Here is a 13,705-nt window from a genome sequence, read left to right on the forward strand (position 1 = left end):
CCCTCATCTTGTTCCAACCAAAGTCCCAAGGCAACCTCCCACCTATCAGGTCTGGAGACCTCATTGTAGAACCACTATTTCACTGGGGTGCATTTCAAACTTAACTCTGGCCATGAAATTGGCTTGAAATGATCCTGAGAGATTTGACAGCCGATTTGTAACAAATACCAGCTGCTCCTCCCTCTGTGTTTGAGAACCAAGCAAAGAAACTGGGAATCACGTAGACAACAATCTAATCTTCATCTTCCCAATTAACGCATCTGCAATGCTTCCTTACAGCATTAACCCTGGCCTCGAGCTTCAGGCCCTGTTCAAACGTCACGTGACTGAGATGGAGTTTTTCCAAGGATCGGTGCTGAATCCCAGCGATTTGGACAGGATTCGGGTAAGAACGTCAAGGCGATGCTGCTGATGAGTTTGTCAGATGTCGGCCTACGTGTGTGCAATTGCCACTCTTCTATTTGGGTTAATTCCTCCGTGAAAATGGTGGGCCCAATAATGGCAGATATCTCCCCAAGCTGCTCTCTTGAATGAACAGGTCCTTTCTTGGTGAGTAAGCATCATCTATGTTGCCTGATGTATTGGCAATTTCCCAACTATTGCCTCAGCCTTATGACTGTCCATGTTCCTTTGAGATACAATACTTTTAACCAATAATTTGTAGAATTTGGGCCTTCTGACACGTTCTCCTTTGTTGAGAAGCCATTTTGAAGGTAACTGGACAGTCACCTGACTTTTCCCAGCAAGAAGGAATGTTGAAATTTAAACGTGCGGCGAAATTTAAAAGTATTTCACAGACAGTGCTAGATAGGTTGACATCAGTTTCAAAGCCCCAGAGCTGGAGTTACTGGAGACTCTGCAGTCCTTTGCATAATGCAGCTTCTGCACAATGTACTTCAGGGTCAACCAAGGTTTATATACTTTGAAGGATATCTCTCCTCAGCCCAGGCTAGTCCTGCATAGAACTTCCAATGTCCAGGCCATATTTGCCAAGAGACAATGGGCGGGATTCTCCGTTTTAGTGGCAGGGTGTTGATGCCATCGTAAATGGTCCGCGCATGAGCGTGGGTTTCCTTCTCCGCACCGGCCCCGACGCAACATGGCAGAGACTTACAGGGGCCCGGAGCAGAGGAACATAGCTCCCCCCTGGAATTAGCCTGCCCGCCGATCGGTAGGCCCCGATCGCAGGCCTGGCCACCATGGAGACCCCCCCGGAGTCGGATCCCCCCTCACCCCCACCAGGACGGCCCCCACAGCCAGAATGCCGAGGTCCCACCGGGTAGGACCGCACGCGAACAACGACGGCGGAACTCGGCCGAGCCCGGCGGGCACACAGCCTGTCAAGCGCGGAGAATTGCTGGAGGGGGGGGGGGGTTGCATTCAGCGTCCCCGACCGGCGCCATTGGCGTCAATTCTCTGGTCGCCGGAGAATTGGTGGCCCGGCGTCGGAGCAGCATGGTGGGATTCGCACCATCCCTGACGATTGTCTGACCCCGCGTGGGATCGGAGAATCACGCCCAATGTTCCTGTCAAGGGCATTCATTGACCTTTGACTCAGCTAATCCGACCTCTGTCTGACCCAGACTATTCCTCTTGGCATGTCCAGTAAGTCCATATGAACATACAAAACTGATGGGCAGCAAAAGAGCAGCTGATCCTGAAGCCTGTCTCATGTCCTGTGATGGCTGGAACCCACGATCAGATACCCCCCCCAGAGGGATTTACTGAGTGTGAACAGGAGTGGTGTCCTGTGATCAGGGTTCCTGAGAAAAATTGTGGCAGCAAGATAATTATTACCATCTTAGTTAACGTTTAAATAATATGTGATGTCCACTTGTCGCCTAAACGTTTCTGCATCTGATAGGTTTGTCATATAAATCCGTGCAATGCAATAATTACATTTGTGCTTCAAGTATCTTGTTCAGGAGATAGTTCTTAAAGGTCAAGCTCCATGAAGTAAACGGGAGGAAATTATGAAGATTTCCAAGCATTGCGAGTAAGCAAACAGTGCCTTTTTATATTTGCCATTCATTATGAATAAAGCCCTTTTTATTCTCACTGTAGCCGGACATTGCAGACGCCTGTTTGATCTTGGCAGACAAAAACTGCCTGAACCCTGAAGCGGAAGATTCTACAAATATCATGAGGTAGGGACCTGGGTGTGAGAAAGTGGGTGGAGTTGCATTCACAGAGAACCCTGACTTGTCAACACCCCAGCAAAAGGCACTGTCTACACTCTGCAGTTATTCAGCACCAAATATTTCCCACGCTGATCAATGGGATCGTAATCTGATTAAAGTTAGCTGAGGACAAGACGTTGGCCAGCGTGCCAAGGGGAGAACAACCCCTGTTCTGAAATGGTGTGGTGGAATCTTTCCCACCTGCCCCAGCAGGCAGGCAGGCAAGTCTTGTGGTCTAATGTCTTAACCAAAACTTAGCGCCTCTGACAGAACAGCACTCCCCCTGTCATGCTGCCTTGCTGACTTGGATGTGACCTACCTATTTTCTGAGCATATTAAATACCATAATTGCTTCCTTAATTATCGATCTGTTTAATATTTCTGTTTTCAAACTGAGGGCGAAATATCACTGCGAGTAATGTTCCAATAAAGTGGTCCCCATGGTCAATCCTGAGTATTCCCAGCTCACATCTCGGAATGCTGCAGATTGATGATACATCCGACCATGGGATACTGTCAATACCCTTTTCCTTCTAACTGCCTTGTCAGTTCCGGCCATCACAGTCCACCTCTGAGTCGGACGCCCCAGTCCAGAGAGTCCAGCACATCCGCAGGCTGATATTCCCAGCCTCGCACCATTCCAAGTGCCACCTTGTGGGCGAAGTGTAAAACTGTCTGCTCTCCCACGACATGTAAAAATCCCCAGTGTTATTGCCAGAAAAGTACTGATTGTTTTGAGCAATATTTATCCTCCAACAGCCATCAATAAAACAGATATCCTGTCATTATCACATTGCTGTTTGTGGGAGCTTACTGTGCAGAAGCTGATTGCTGAGTTTCCTGCACTGTAACAGTGACGAGATTTCAAGGAGCACTACAGGACTTCCATGACAGCAAAACTGGTGCCGCACCTGGATTGATTCAGCAACTGTGGAGGGGCTAGCACCACACGTGGAACACAATCGATTCCAATGAGAAATGGTGCCGGATTCACCGGGGTCTGGATTGACACTTGGGAGGCTGACAAGCTGCAGCTGCCTATACTGCCCACTCCCCACTTCACTCCCCACACACACTCATTCCAGCCATTGGCTGTGCTGGAGCGTGCCCATCCCGCTGATGAATCGGCTGGGGCCAGAGGGCACATGGGAGGTGTGCCCTGGGGGAGACCTATATGGACTGTGGCATTGAGTTCACAGTGGGCTGTTAGCGGCATGCACAGCTGCACGGCTGCCTTGCCGGCTGTGGCAATGGTGTTCCGTGCCCGTCCACCCCGATCCCACAGCCCACCTCCTGGCCACCCCCCCCCAGCCCTGACAGAAGCCCCCCAGCCAGCAGCACAACTGTCAGCAAACTATGGAGATGTTGGACACTTTCCGTACCCCCTCTCTCTCCCTCAGCTGCCACGGCGCCGGTTTCACGATGTTTAAAAGCACAAGTGAACCTTGCCGTCGGGATTTCGCCCCAGTGGAGGCGGAGAATCGCGGAGATCCCAGAGAATACCGGGTCGGGCCCGCTAATGATATGCCAACGGTGTTTACTGTACGTGCCTTCTGGAACGTATTGACGCCGCTGTCGAGGCGATGGAGAATTGCGATTTGGTGTGAAACCGGCGCCCGCCACAATATCAACGTCAAAACCGATTCTCCGCTCAATCCCGTTTCCCGATTCCGGCATCAGCTGACGGTGAATCCCGCCCAAGGAACCCTGCAAAGGGATATAAACGGGTCAAGTGAGTGGAAAAACTTTGGCAGATGGAGTATGATGTGGGAAAATGTGATTTTGTTAACTAGGACAGGGAGGATAGAAAAGCAGCTGTTTAATGGAGAGAGATTACAGAATTCTGTGGTATAGAGGGATCTGGGTGTGCTGGTACATGATTCACAAAACGTAAGTCTGCAGGTACGGCAAGTGATGAGGAAGGCAAATGGAAATTTGTCATTTATTGAAATGGGGTCAAAATATTAAAGAAAAGGGGCGAGATTCTCTGACCCCCCGCCGGGTCGGAGAATCGCCGGAGGCTGGCGTGAATCCCGCCCCCACCGTTTGCCGAAATCTCCGGCACCGGATACGCGGCTGGGGCGGGAATCGCGCCGCGCCGGTTGACGGGCCCCCCCGCGCGATTCTCCGGCCCAGATGGGCCGAAGTCCCGCTGCTAGAATGCCTGTCCCGCCGGCACAGATTAAACCACCTACCTTACGGCGGGACAAGGTGGCGCGGGCGGGCTCCGGGGTCCTGGGGGGGCGCGGGCTGATCTGGCCCCGACGGGTGCCCCCACGGTGGCCTGGCCCGCGATCGGGGCCCACCGATCCGCGGGCGGGCCTGTGCCGTGGGGGCACTCTTTTTCTTCCGCCCTCGCCACGGTCTCCACCATGGCAGAGGCGGAAGAAACCCCCTCCACAGCGCATGCGCGGGGATGCCGTGAGCGGCCAGTAACGCTCCCGCGCATGCGCCGCCCGGCAATGTCATTTCCGCGCCAGCTGGCGGGGCAACAAAGGCCTTTTCCACCAGATGGCGGGGCGGAAATTAGTCCGGCGCAGGCCTAGCCCCTTAAGGTTGGGGCTCGGCTCCCCAAGGTGCGGAGGATTCGGTCGGCGGACATCGCGCTGATACCGGAGAATTTCGCCCAAGGGGTTGGATTCTGCAAGTTTCTGCGCTGAAATCGCGTTCGGAGCGGGAGCGGAGAATGGTCAACAACTCGGAAATCAGGACCGGCGCTGCTCCCGTCCCCGGAGAATCACTCTGGAGACTCCCGTGCGAACTATGTGGCGCGGTTAGGGGGCCATTGACAGAGCCCCCCGCGTTTCTCCACGCAAAACTGGCCGTGCTCCCGACGGCGTGGTTCTCACCACCTATCGGCCGTCGGGAACGTCGGCTGCCGGCTGTGGACTCAGTCCGCGGCCGCCCTGGTCGAGGCAGGGGGTTCAATCACCGGGAGGGGGGCCTCATGGCTGGCCAGGCGAGCGATCGGGCGTCACGGACCCGCGGGCGCGCAAGATCTCGGAGGGGCCTACATTTTTGGTGACGCTCCGCGGTCGAAGTCCGCCATGTCCCACAGGGCGGCCGCTGCAGGCTGCCGCTGTGCGCATGCGCGGACTTCCGACCAGGCGTGCAGGGCCCTGTATCCGCAGCCAGTGCTGCGAGGAGCAGTCCGGGGCCCTGACAGTCCCCTGCAGGTAGGAGCATCGCTCAGGACTTTCTTAAGGAAAGTGCAGAGTGAAAGACCAGCGTTTTTACGTGGGCCTGGGGACAGAGCCCCATTATTGGAGAATCCAGCCCAGGATGTTTTACTACAGCTGTACAGGGCATTGGTGAGACCACATCTGAAGTACTGTGTACAGTTTTAGTCTCCTTATTTAATAAAGGACATAATTGCATTATAAGCAATTCCGAGAAGATTCACTCGAGTGATTCCGGGGATGTGGGGATTATCCTATGAGGAAATGTTGGGCAGGCTGGGCCTGTATCCTTCTTCTTCTTCGGCGATCACTCATAACGAGTCTGATTGTCCGTGTTACTGGCCATGGGTGTGGTCGTTGCATGGCTGATGAGCCCGATCCGAGAACCGCATCTTCGGCCGCACACTGAGCAGTTGTTTCCGGGAAGTGGGATTGGTCCTTGGACTCTCGATCACTGGTATTCCTTTTCCCAGGCTCCTTTCCTGGGCCTCCTCTAGCTGTCCGTGTCCTCGAAGAATTCTGTCCCTTCATTCAGGAGGTTCCTCCGAGCGGGTCTCTTTTGAGCAAGGCTCTCCCAGGTGTTGACCGTCTATGTTATATTTCTTGAGATCAGCCTTCAGGGTTTCGTTGGGGCTTAGATTAATGAGGGTTGGTCTTATTGAAACATAAAAGAGGCTGAGGGGATTTGACAGGGTGAATGTAGAAAGGATATTTCCCCTTGTAGGAGAGACGAGAACTAGGGCACACACTTTAAAAATAAGGGATCTCTAATTGAAGATGGAGATGGGAAGAAACCTGTTCTCTCTGAGGGTGGTCAGTCTGTAGAACTGTCTACCCCAGAGAGCGGTGGAGGCTGGTTCATTGAACATTTTTAAGGCTGAGTTAGAGAGATTAGATTGACTGATGAGGGGGTCAAAGCGTAGAAAGGATAGGAAGGAAAGTAGCATTGAAGCCGCAATCAGATCAACCATGATCTTACCGAAAGCCAGAGCAGGCTCAAATGGCTTACTCCCATTTCTCATTCAGAAATAAAATCCTCTAACTCCCTACTTGCTACCCATCCTCTATTCTCTTAACTCTGCCATTAAAAACTCTCCATCTGACTCCCGTTAATGGTCCATCCTCCCAGTGCCCTGACTCTTTTACAACCTGCAGAGACATTTCTCACAGTGCAATAGCCCCAATTCTCCGACTCACACTGCCAATGGGAACTGCCCCCCTTTGCACGGGTTGCAGTTACCCCTCTTGTGTAACTATTCTCACGACTCTTTAAATATTTACAGCACTTTTGTTTTGTTTCTGGTTTTAGGGCAATTGCTGTCAAGCAGTACTGGCCTGAAATAAGAGTGATTGCACAGGTACTCCAATACCACAGCAAGGTAAGTCAGGTCTCTGCTCAAGGGCTGAGGACTTTATTCCAGTTACTCAATCCTGACCCGTTATTCCACATCCTATAAAACAAGAATGGTTTCTGGAAAAAGAGGAAGGTCAGTAATCCCGCATTCAGTCCCAATTTATTAAATTACCCCCAACCTTCTCCTTAAACAGTGGTTCAGTGGGGCCAACTCTAGCCTCTGAGGCCGTCGGTCAGGGGTTCAGAACCCACTCCCAGATACTTCAGTCAATAATCTTGATTGACAATCCTACCGCCAATACTCAGGGAGTGTTCCTTTGTTGCAGCCACTGACTTTTGAATCTGACCTACTCACCTTGTCTCAAAGTGCTCTTAAATACCACTTCATCACATCCCTCAGGAATTCACCAAAGTTCCTAAGTCAGCACCTTCCAAACCCATCTTGAAGGACAAGGGCAACAGATACCTGGGAACCCAACCATTTGGAGGTTCCCCTCCAAGTCACTCACCACCCTGACTTGGAAATATATCGCCGTTCCTTCACTGTCGCTGGGTCAAAATCCTGGAACTCCCTCCCGAACAGCACAGTAGGTGTACCTACGCCACATAGGCTACAGCCGTTCAAGAAGGCAGCTCACCGCCATCTTCTCAAGGACGATCAGGGATGAGCAATAAATGCTGGCCTAGCCAATGATAACCACATCCTGTAAATTAATAGAAAAAAACATCCTACCTACCCGCCCACCTTCTCCCAATATTCCTCAGTCCCCACTTATGCACAGTCTCCAGATCCCTCGATCCCAACTACCCACCTTCAAACCATAACCCTCCACCACATCTCAGCATCTTCGAAAAATGTTATAGAAATGCACATTGTGGTTATTGTGTGGTACGACAGGCCTACCTGCAGAACCTCCCAAGCTGGGACATGAAGAAGAGGGATAGTGTGATCTGCCTGTCAGAGTTGAAGATGGGTTTTATTGCGCAGAACTGCATCGTGCCAGGTTTCTCCACACTGCTGGCCAACCTCTTTGTCAAGAAGTCCAAAGAAGAGGTAAGGATGAACAGCAAGTAGGTGTTCAATCTAATCTTCCTCTGTCAAGCCGCTGGGATTTGTAAGGGGAGTTGAGCTGTACGAACAAGGCTCCAGGGTCAATGCTCAGGATGCACTGATTATACAAGCTCAGCCAGGATAGGTTGACCCTAGGGCCGAAATGGGTGGTGAGGAAGGGATCTGAGGCAGTTTTTGGATGAGCTGGAATTCCCAAGGCTGGATGAGGAGAGAAGGATGGCGCTGGAGGAGCCGCTAGAGCTGAGAGGTGATGGATGACATAAAAGGGACAAAGTCGGGGAAGGCCCTGGGGCCCGACGGTTACCCGGCGGAGTTCTATAAGGAGTTTGAGATGGAGTTGACACGTCATTTATTGGGGATGTTTAGCGAGGCGCTGGAGAAGGGGGAGCTACCGGAGACACTGACCCAGGAAGTGCTTGGGACGTGATCAAAGATTGTGGGGGTAGAGGCCGGGCCGGACCCTATGGTGGTGATTTTTGGGGAATCGCAATTGCGGAGCTTATGGAGGGGAGGAAGGCCGATGTGGCCTTCGCCTCTCTGGTTGCCCGGCGAAGGATTCTGTTGGAATGGCGGTCGACAACGCCACCGAGGGTGGCGGCCTGGCTGGAGGACCTGTACGACTTTCTCCGGCTGGAAAAGATCAAGTTTGAATTGAGGGGATCAGCGGAGGTCTTTGAAACAAGGTGGGGACTATTCATGACCATATCTGAGGAATTGTTCGTCGTGCGATTGGGGGGGGGGGGGAGGGGGGGGGGGGGGGGTTGGAAAGGGGGACACACGTGCACAAACTGTGAAGTGTGGAGAATGTTTTCTGATTTATTTATGTTTTTGTACCTTTGAATATGTTTGGAATAAAATACATTAAAAGGATAGGTTGACCGGTGTGTGGTGAGGGGAAGGTGGCTGCTGGTCCAACAAACACCAGCTGGAAATGAGTGCATGTGGGATTGGGGTCAGGGCAGTATATCCTGTACAACTAGCTATATTACCCATGGAAGTCACTGGCAATTGATGGAAAACTCTCCACTGGTTGGGGTCATACCTGGGACAATAGAAGATGGTTGTTGGAGGTGGCCAAGGACGTGGCTGCTGGTATTCTTCAGGGTACTCGGCCCAACCATCTTCAGCTGCTTCATCAATGACCTTCCCTCCAGGATTGGGTCAGATCAGCTCGCTGATGATTGCAGCCTTCAGTACCATCGCACCATCTCAGCGGTCTGTGTGCATATAAAACATGGACAACATTCAGGCTTGGGCTGATAACTAACATTTGTGCCAAACAAATATCAGTCAATGATCATCTCTGACAAGAGAGGAATCTAACCAGCACCCCTCAATGGCATTACCATAGCTGAATTCCCCACTTATCAACATCCTGGGAGTTCCCATTGACCAGAAACCGAACTGGACTAGCCACATTAATACTGTGAGCTGGTCAGAGGCTGGGAATGCTGCAGTGATTCACCTCCTGATTCCCCAAATCTACAAGGCACAAGTCAGGAGTGTGATGGAATATCTCCACTGGCCTGGCTGAGTGCAGCTCCAACAATACTCGAGAAGCTCAACACCATCCAGGACAAAGCAGCCCCGCTTACTTGGCACCCCAATGGCTGTCATAATATGCACCCATGTACATCATGAGGTAAAAGCAGGCAGTGACAGACACCCAGGTGAGCCAATCACCAGACAGAACACCAGAGGGGGGCTTCCAACTATAAAACACACGAGGCATCAGCACTCCGCCTCTTTCCACTGGTGACAACTGTAGTGACAGTCAGGGTGTACAAATCATTCAGGCAGCTGTGGGTTGACTCTCTATTACTCTAAGTAAACTAACATTAACTATCTAGACCAGGCTAGCTCTGATCTACGTGTGGAAGGTGTTGAATGATTTGTACACCCTGACTGTCAATAAATCGTATTGAACCAATGCCTACGTTTGGTGTATGCTTGATCATTTCACTGCATCGTGTTGCCGTCCGTGTTACCCCAGGGTGAACAACACGACAATGGCTACTTTAAATATTCCCCCCTCTCGCACCGATGGACAGGAGCAACAGTGTGCACCATATTGCACTGCGGCAACTCGCCAAGGTATCTTTGACAGCACCGTCCAAACCCATTAGCTCTACCGCCCAGAAGGGCAATGGCAGCGGATGCATGGGAACGCCACCACCTGGAGGTTCCACTCCAAGCCACTCACTATCCTGATTTGGCAATATATCGGCCATTCCTTTAATGCCACTGTATCAAAATCCTGGCACTCCCTTCCTGACAGCAAGGTGGGGTGTACCTCGACCACTTGGTTTATAACGATTCACGACGGCAGAACACAAACATGTTCTCAGGGACAAATCAGATGAGCAACAGATTCTGGCCTTGCCGACAGGCAGGAAAAAGCCAGCTCACCCATCAAGCCTGCCGCCACGTTCATGATGCTTTTAGAAGATTACAACTTTACCCTCTCTGCAGCCAGCCCATCTTCCCACAGAAAATCCCATGGTCAGCAAAATTCCTCAATCACCAATTGATATTGGTGGAGGGATGAGCCCTTGTTATACACACATCAGCTTATCTGGGAAAGACCCAAAAACAGCCGTCAGTGAGTGATTCTGATTCCAACCAGGAGCAATTGGGACAAGGTTTAGTTGGGAATATTCCTCTCCAGCAAGGATTAGGATTTGCAGTGAGAATATCAGTTCGGGAATTCACTCTGAAGGTCAGCATGCAACACTTTTTTCACCCTGAACTTTTCTTAACCGTCTTGATTTTTCCTGTTCTTGATGAATTCTCTTCCCATTTACAGTTAAAAACTGGAACCTGGCTTGATATATACCAAGAGGGACTGAGCCAGGAGCTTTACACCGAGTTTCTGTCAGACACTTTCGTAGGCATGAACTTCAGCTCTGTGTGCGAGTGAGTGACTCCCCACCGTTGATAGTCATGTAGCAATAAAGATGGTGTGGGGAGGGATGGGGGAGGGCTGTGGTCAATGTCCCCGACACTCCCTCTCGATCCTCTCAGCACTCCGCCTCTCGTGCTGCCTTTCAATAACCTTTCCCATTGCTTATCAATGATCTAAAGCCTCATGAATCTCCAGTGGCGTTGCTCTGGATTTGAAGCCACACAGACACTGAATGAAATCCACGTTTCAAGTTTAAGCATTACCTGCCGTTTTATGTTGGCACTGTACATTTCTGTGCCCGTGTTTCAAATGGAAAGAGCCTATCTGAACACTGCAAATTGCAGTTTTACTGTCCTGTCAATGCAGCATCTCCAGTGGTACCAGGGCCGGAGAATTCATGTTATAAATAGGGACATGGAAAGAAATCACAAGAAGTCAGGTTTTAAAAAATCGCTAAAAGATTCCCAGTGTATTGGGGAAGTAACTGATTGTGCTCCAGACCTGAGGAGGTTGGGTGGAATACACTCACACCTGTGACAGAAGGTCTAGGATTCCACTCCCATCCCAAAATATAAGTCCAGAATGCCGGCTGAAACTCTGAGAGCAGGACCGAGGGAGTGCTGCACTGCTTGAAGGGCTGGTTTTCCAGCTGAGGTGTTAACCTGAAGTCTAGCTGCTCTCTCAGGCTGGGTGTAAAAGATTTGGTGGCAGCCATGGATAGGGATCTGGAGTCTCTTCCCTTGGCCCACAGCTGAAGATTACCCCTCAACAAGCGCCAATGGTTTTAAAAAATAAATTTAGAGTACCCAATTATTTTTTCCAATTAAGGGGTAATTTAGCATGGCCAATCCACCTACCCTGCACATCTCTGGGTTGTGGGGGTGAGACCCACGCAGACACGGGAAGACTCCACACGGACAGTGACCCCGGGCCGGGATCGAATCTGGGACCTCAGAGCCGTAGGCAGCAGTGCTAACCACTGCACCACCGTGCTGCCCATCACAAGCGGCAACGTTAATCTCTGATCACCATGCTGTTAGTGGGAGCTCACTGTGCGCAAATTGGCTGCTGCGTTTCTCTGGCAGGCAACAATGGGCTTTCTGAGGTTATGAACAAGATATAAATGCAAGTTCCTTCTTTGACTGACACTTTCTTACCTTCCTCTTTCTAAGGGGCTGGACACTCGTGTGTTCACCTCCTCCCCTCACACTCTCCAGAAACAATCATACTGTCCACCCCACTGACAACAGGCAAAACAAAACACACCAGAAACATCACAAAACAAGTCAAGCCCACAGTTTAAATGTCCCCATTGCAGAACCTGTTAGGTTCGCCGTTAAACTATTGCTGCTGCCTGCTGGCAGCTGCATTGATAAATTCCAGGGATGAGGCACTGACCACTCTTGCTGACCTATGATCAAAGTTACAGTCAATCTGTCATGACTGAATACTGCTGCCAATTGTGCCCGTTCCTGGACATGTGCAATACATCACATAGCCTGTTGGTGGTGCTGTTGGTTTGGTTATAGATTCCTGGTCAGACACTGCCACTCACAGGCCCTGCACAGGATAACAAGACAAACCTGTTCTTGTGCAGCACTTTCATGATCTAAAATATCTCAAATTGCTTCACAGGAGTATTAAAATCAGTGACCTAAACCGAGTGAGTGCAGAGATCCTCGAAGATTCTGGGACTGAAGGAGGTTACAGAGATAGGGATGGAAGTGGCCATGGACACTAAAGTCGGTGGAGTTGTGGACAGTGCGGAAGGATGTTACAAGTTACAGAGGGACATAGATAAGCTGCAGCGCTGGGCTGAGAGGTGGCAAATGGATTTTAATGTAGAAAAGTGTGAGGTGATTCATTTTGGAAGGAATAACAGGAAGACAGAGTACTGGGCTAATGGTAAGATTCTTGGCAGTGTGGATGAGCAGAGAGATCTCGGTGTCCATGTACATAAATCCCTGAAAGTTGCCACCCAGGTTGAGAGGGTTGTTAAGAAGGCATACGGTGTGTTAGCTTTTATTGGTAGAGGGATTGAGTTTTGGAGCCATGAGGTCATGTTGCAGTTGTACAAAACTCTGGTGCGGCCGCATTTGGAGTATTGCGTGCAATTCTGGTCGCCGCATTATAGGAAGGATGTGGAAGCATTGGAACGGGTGCCTGCAACAGTAGTGGACTCGCCAACACTAAGGGCATTCAAATGGTCATTGGATAGACATATGGACGATAAGGGAATAGTGTAGATGGGCTTTAGAATGGTTTCACAGGTCGGCGCAACATTGAGGGCCGAAGGGCCTGTACTGCGCTGTTATGTTCTATGTTCTATGTTGGACAGAGCTGAGAACATGGGTGTGAATTTTAAAATGAGAGATTGCTTGACCTGACGCTACAATAGGGTTTCGCTCAGCTGGGTGGACGGCTGGTTTGTGATGCAGTACAACACCAACAGCATGGGTTCAGCTTCCTGTACTACTGAGGCTATCCATGAAGCCTGATGTGTGGCGACCCTCAGGTTAAATTGTCACCAGTCAGCTCCTCCACCCCCCCCCCCCCCCCCCCCCCCCCAACCCTCACAGGGCAACAGACATGGGTGATTTTCACTTTCATACACCAGTGAAGAAGCTGTGTGGGGAGAATGGGGTTTCCTGCACATTAGGATATGCGCAGCAGCGTTTTTCAATGAGTTCAGCTTTAGAGGGCAGAATGTGAGACACCAGCCTAGAGTATATTGGAATAGTTGAGTCCAGCAGTAACAGAGGCAGAGCTGAGATGATGCAGGGATGAAGTCAGATGATGTTACAGCAGTAGAAATGGGTGGTCTTAGTGATGGCGGAAGTATACAGTCAGCAGCTTATTTCAGAGTAGAATATCTTTTTTTTTAAAATATTTTTTATTAAGGTTTTTTAACAACACAATTTTTCCCCTTACAAACAGTAAACCCCCCCCCCCCCCCCCCACCGGTAACAAAATAACGCAAAATCTCCCTGAGCAAGATATATACATGGCAAGATG

The 13,705-nt window shown here is 50.6% G+C and overlaps 1 protein-coding gene across 1 annotated transcript in view; it reads left to right on the forward strand.

Annotated features, from left to right (window-relative positions):
* The window catches only part of LOC140397062 (calcium-activated potassium channel subunit alpha-1-like), a 109,664-nt gene that overhangs the window by 22,249 nt on the left and 73,710 nt on the right, over positions 1-13,705 (forward strand). Inside the window, exons 9-13 of the mRNA XM_072486094.1 lie at positions 280-385; positions 2,065-2,147; positions 6,669-6,738; positions 7,612-7,767; positions 10,592-10,701. Coding sequence (XP_072342195.1) covers positions 280-385; positions 2,065-2,147; positions 6,669-6,738; positions 7,612-7,767; positions 10,592-10,701 — 525 coding nt within the window. The remainder of the gene's footprint in view (positions 1-279; positions 386-2,064; positions 2,148-6,668; positions 6,739-7,611; positions 7,768-10,591; positions 10,702-13,705) is intronic.

The sequence above is a fragment of the Scyliorhinus torazame genome, chromosome 20 (assembly GCF_047496885.1).
Source record: "Scyliorhinus torazame isolate Kashiwa2021f chromosome 20, sScyTor2.1, whole genome shotgun sequence".
In the NCBI taxonomy this organism is placed as follows: Eukaryota; Metazoa; Chordata; class Chondrichthyes; order Carcharhiniformes; family Scyliorhinidae; genus Scyliorhinus; species Scyliorhinus torazame.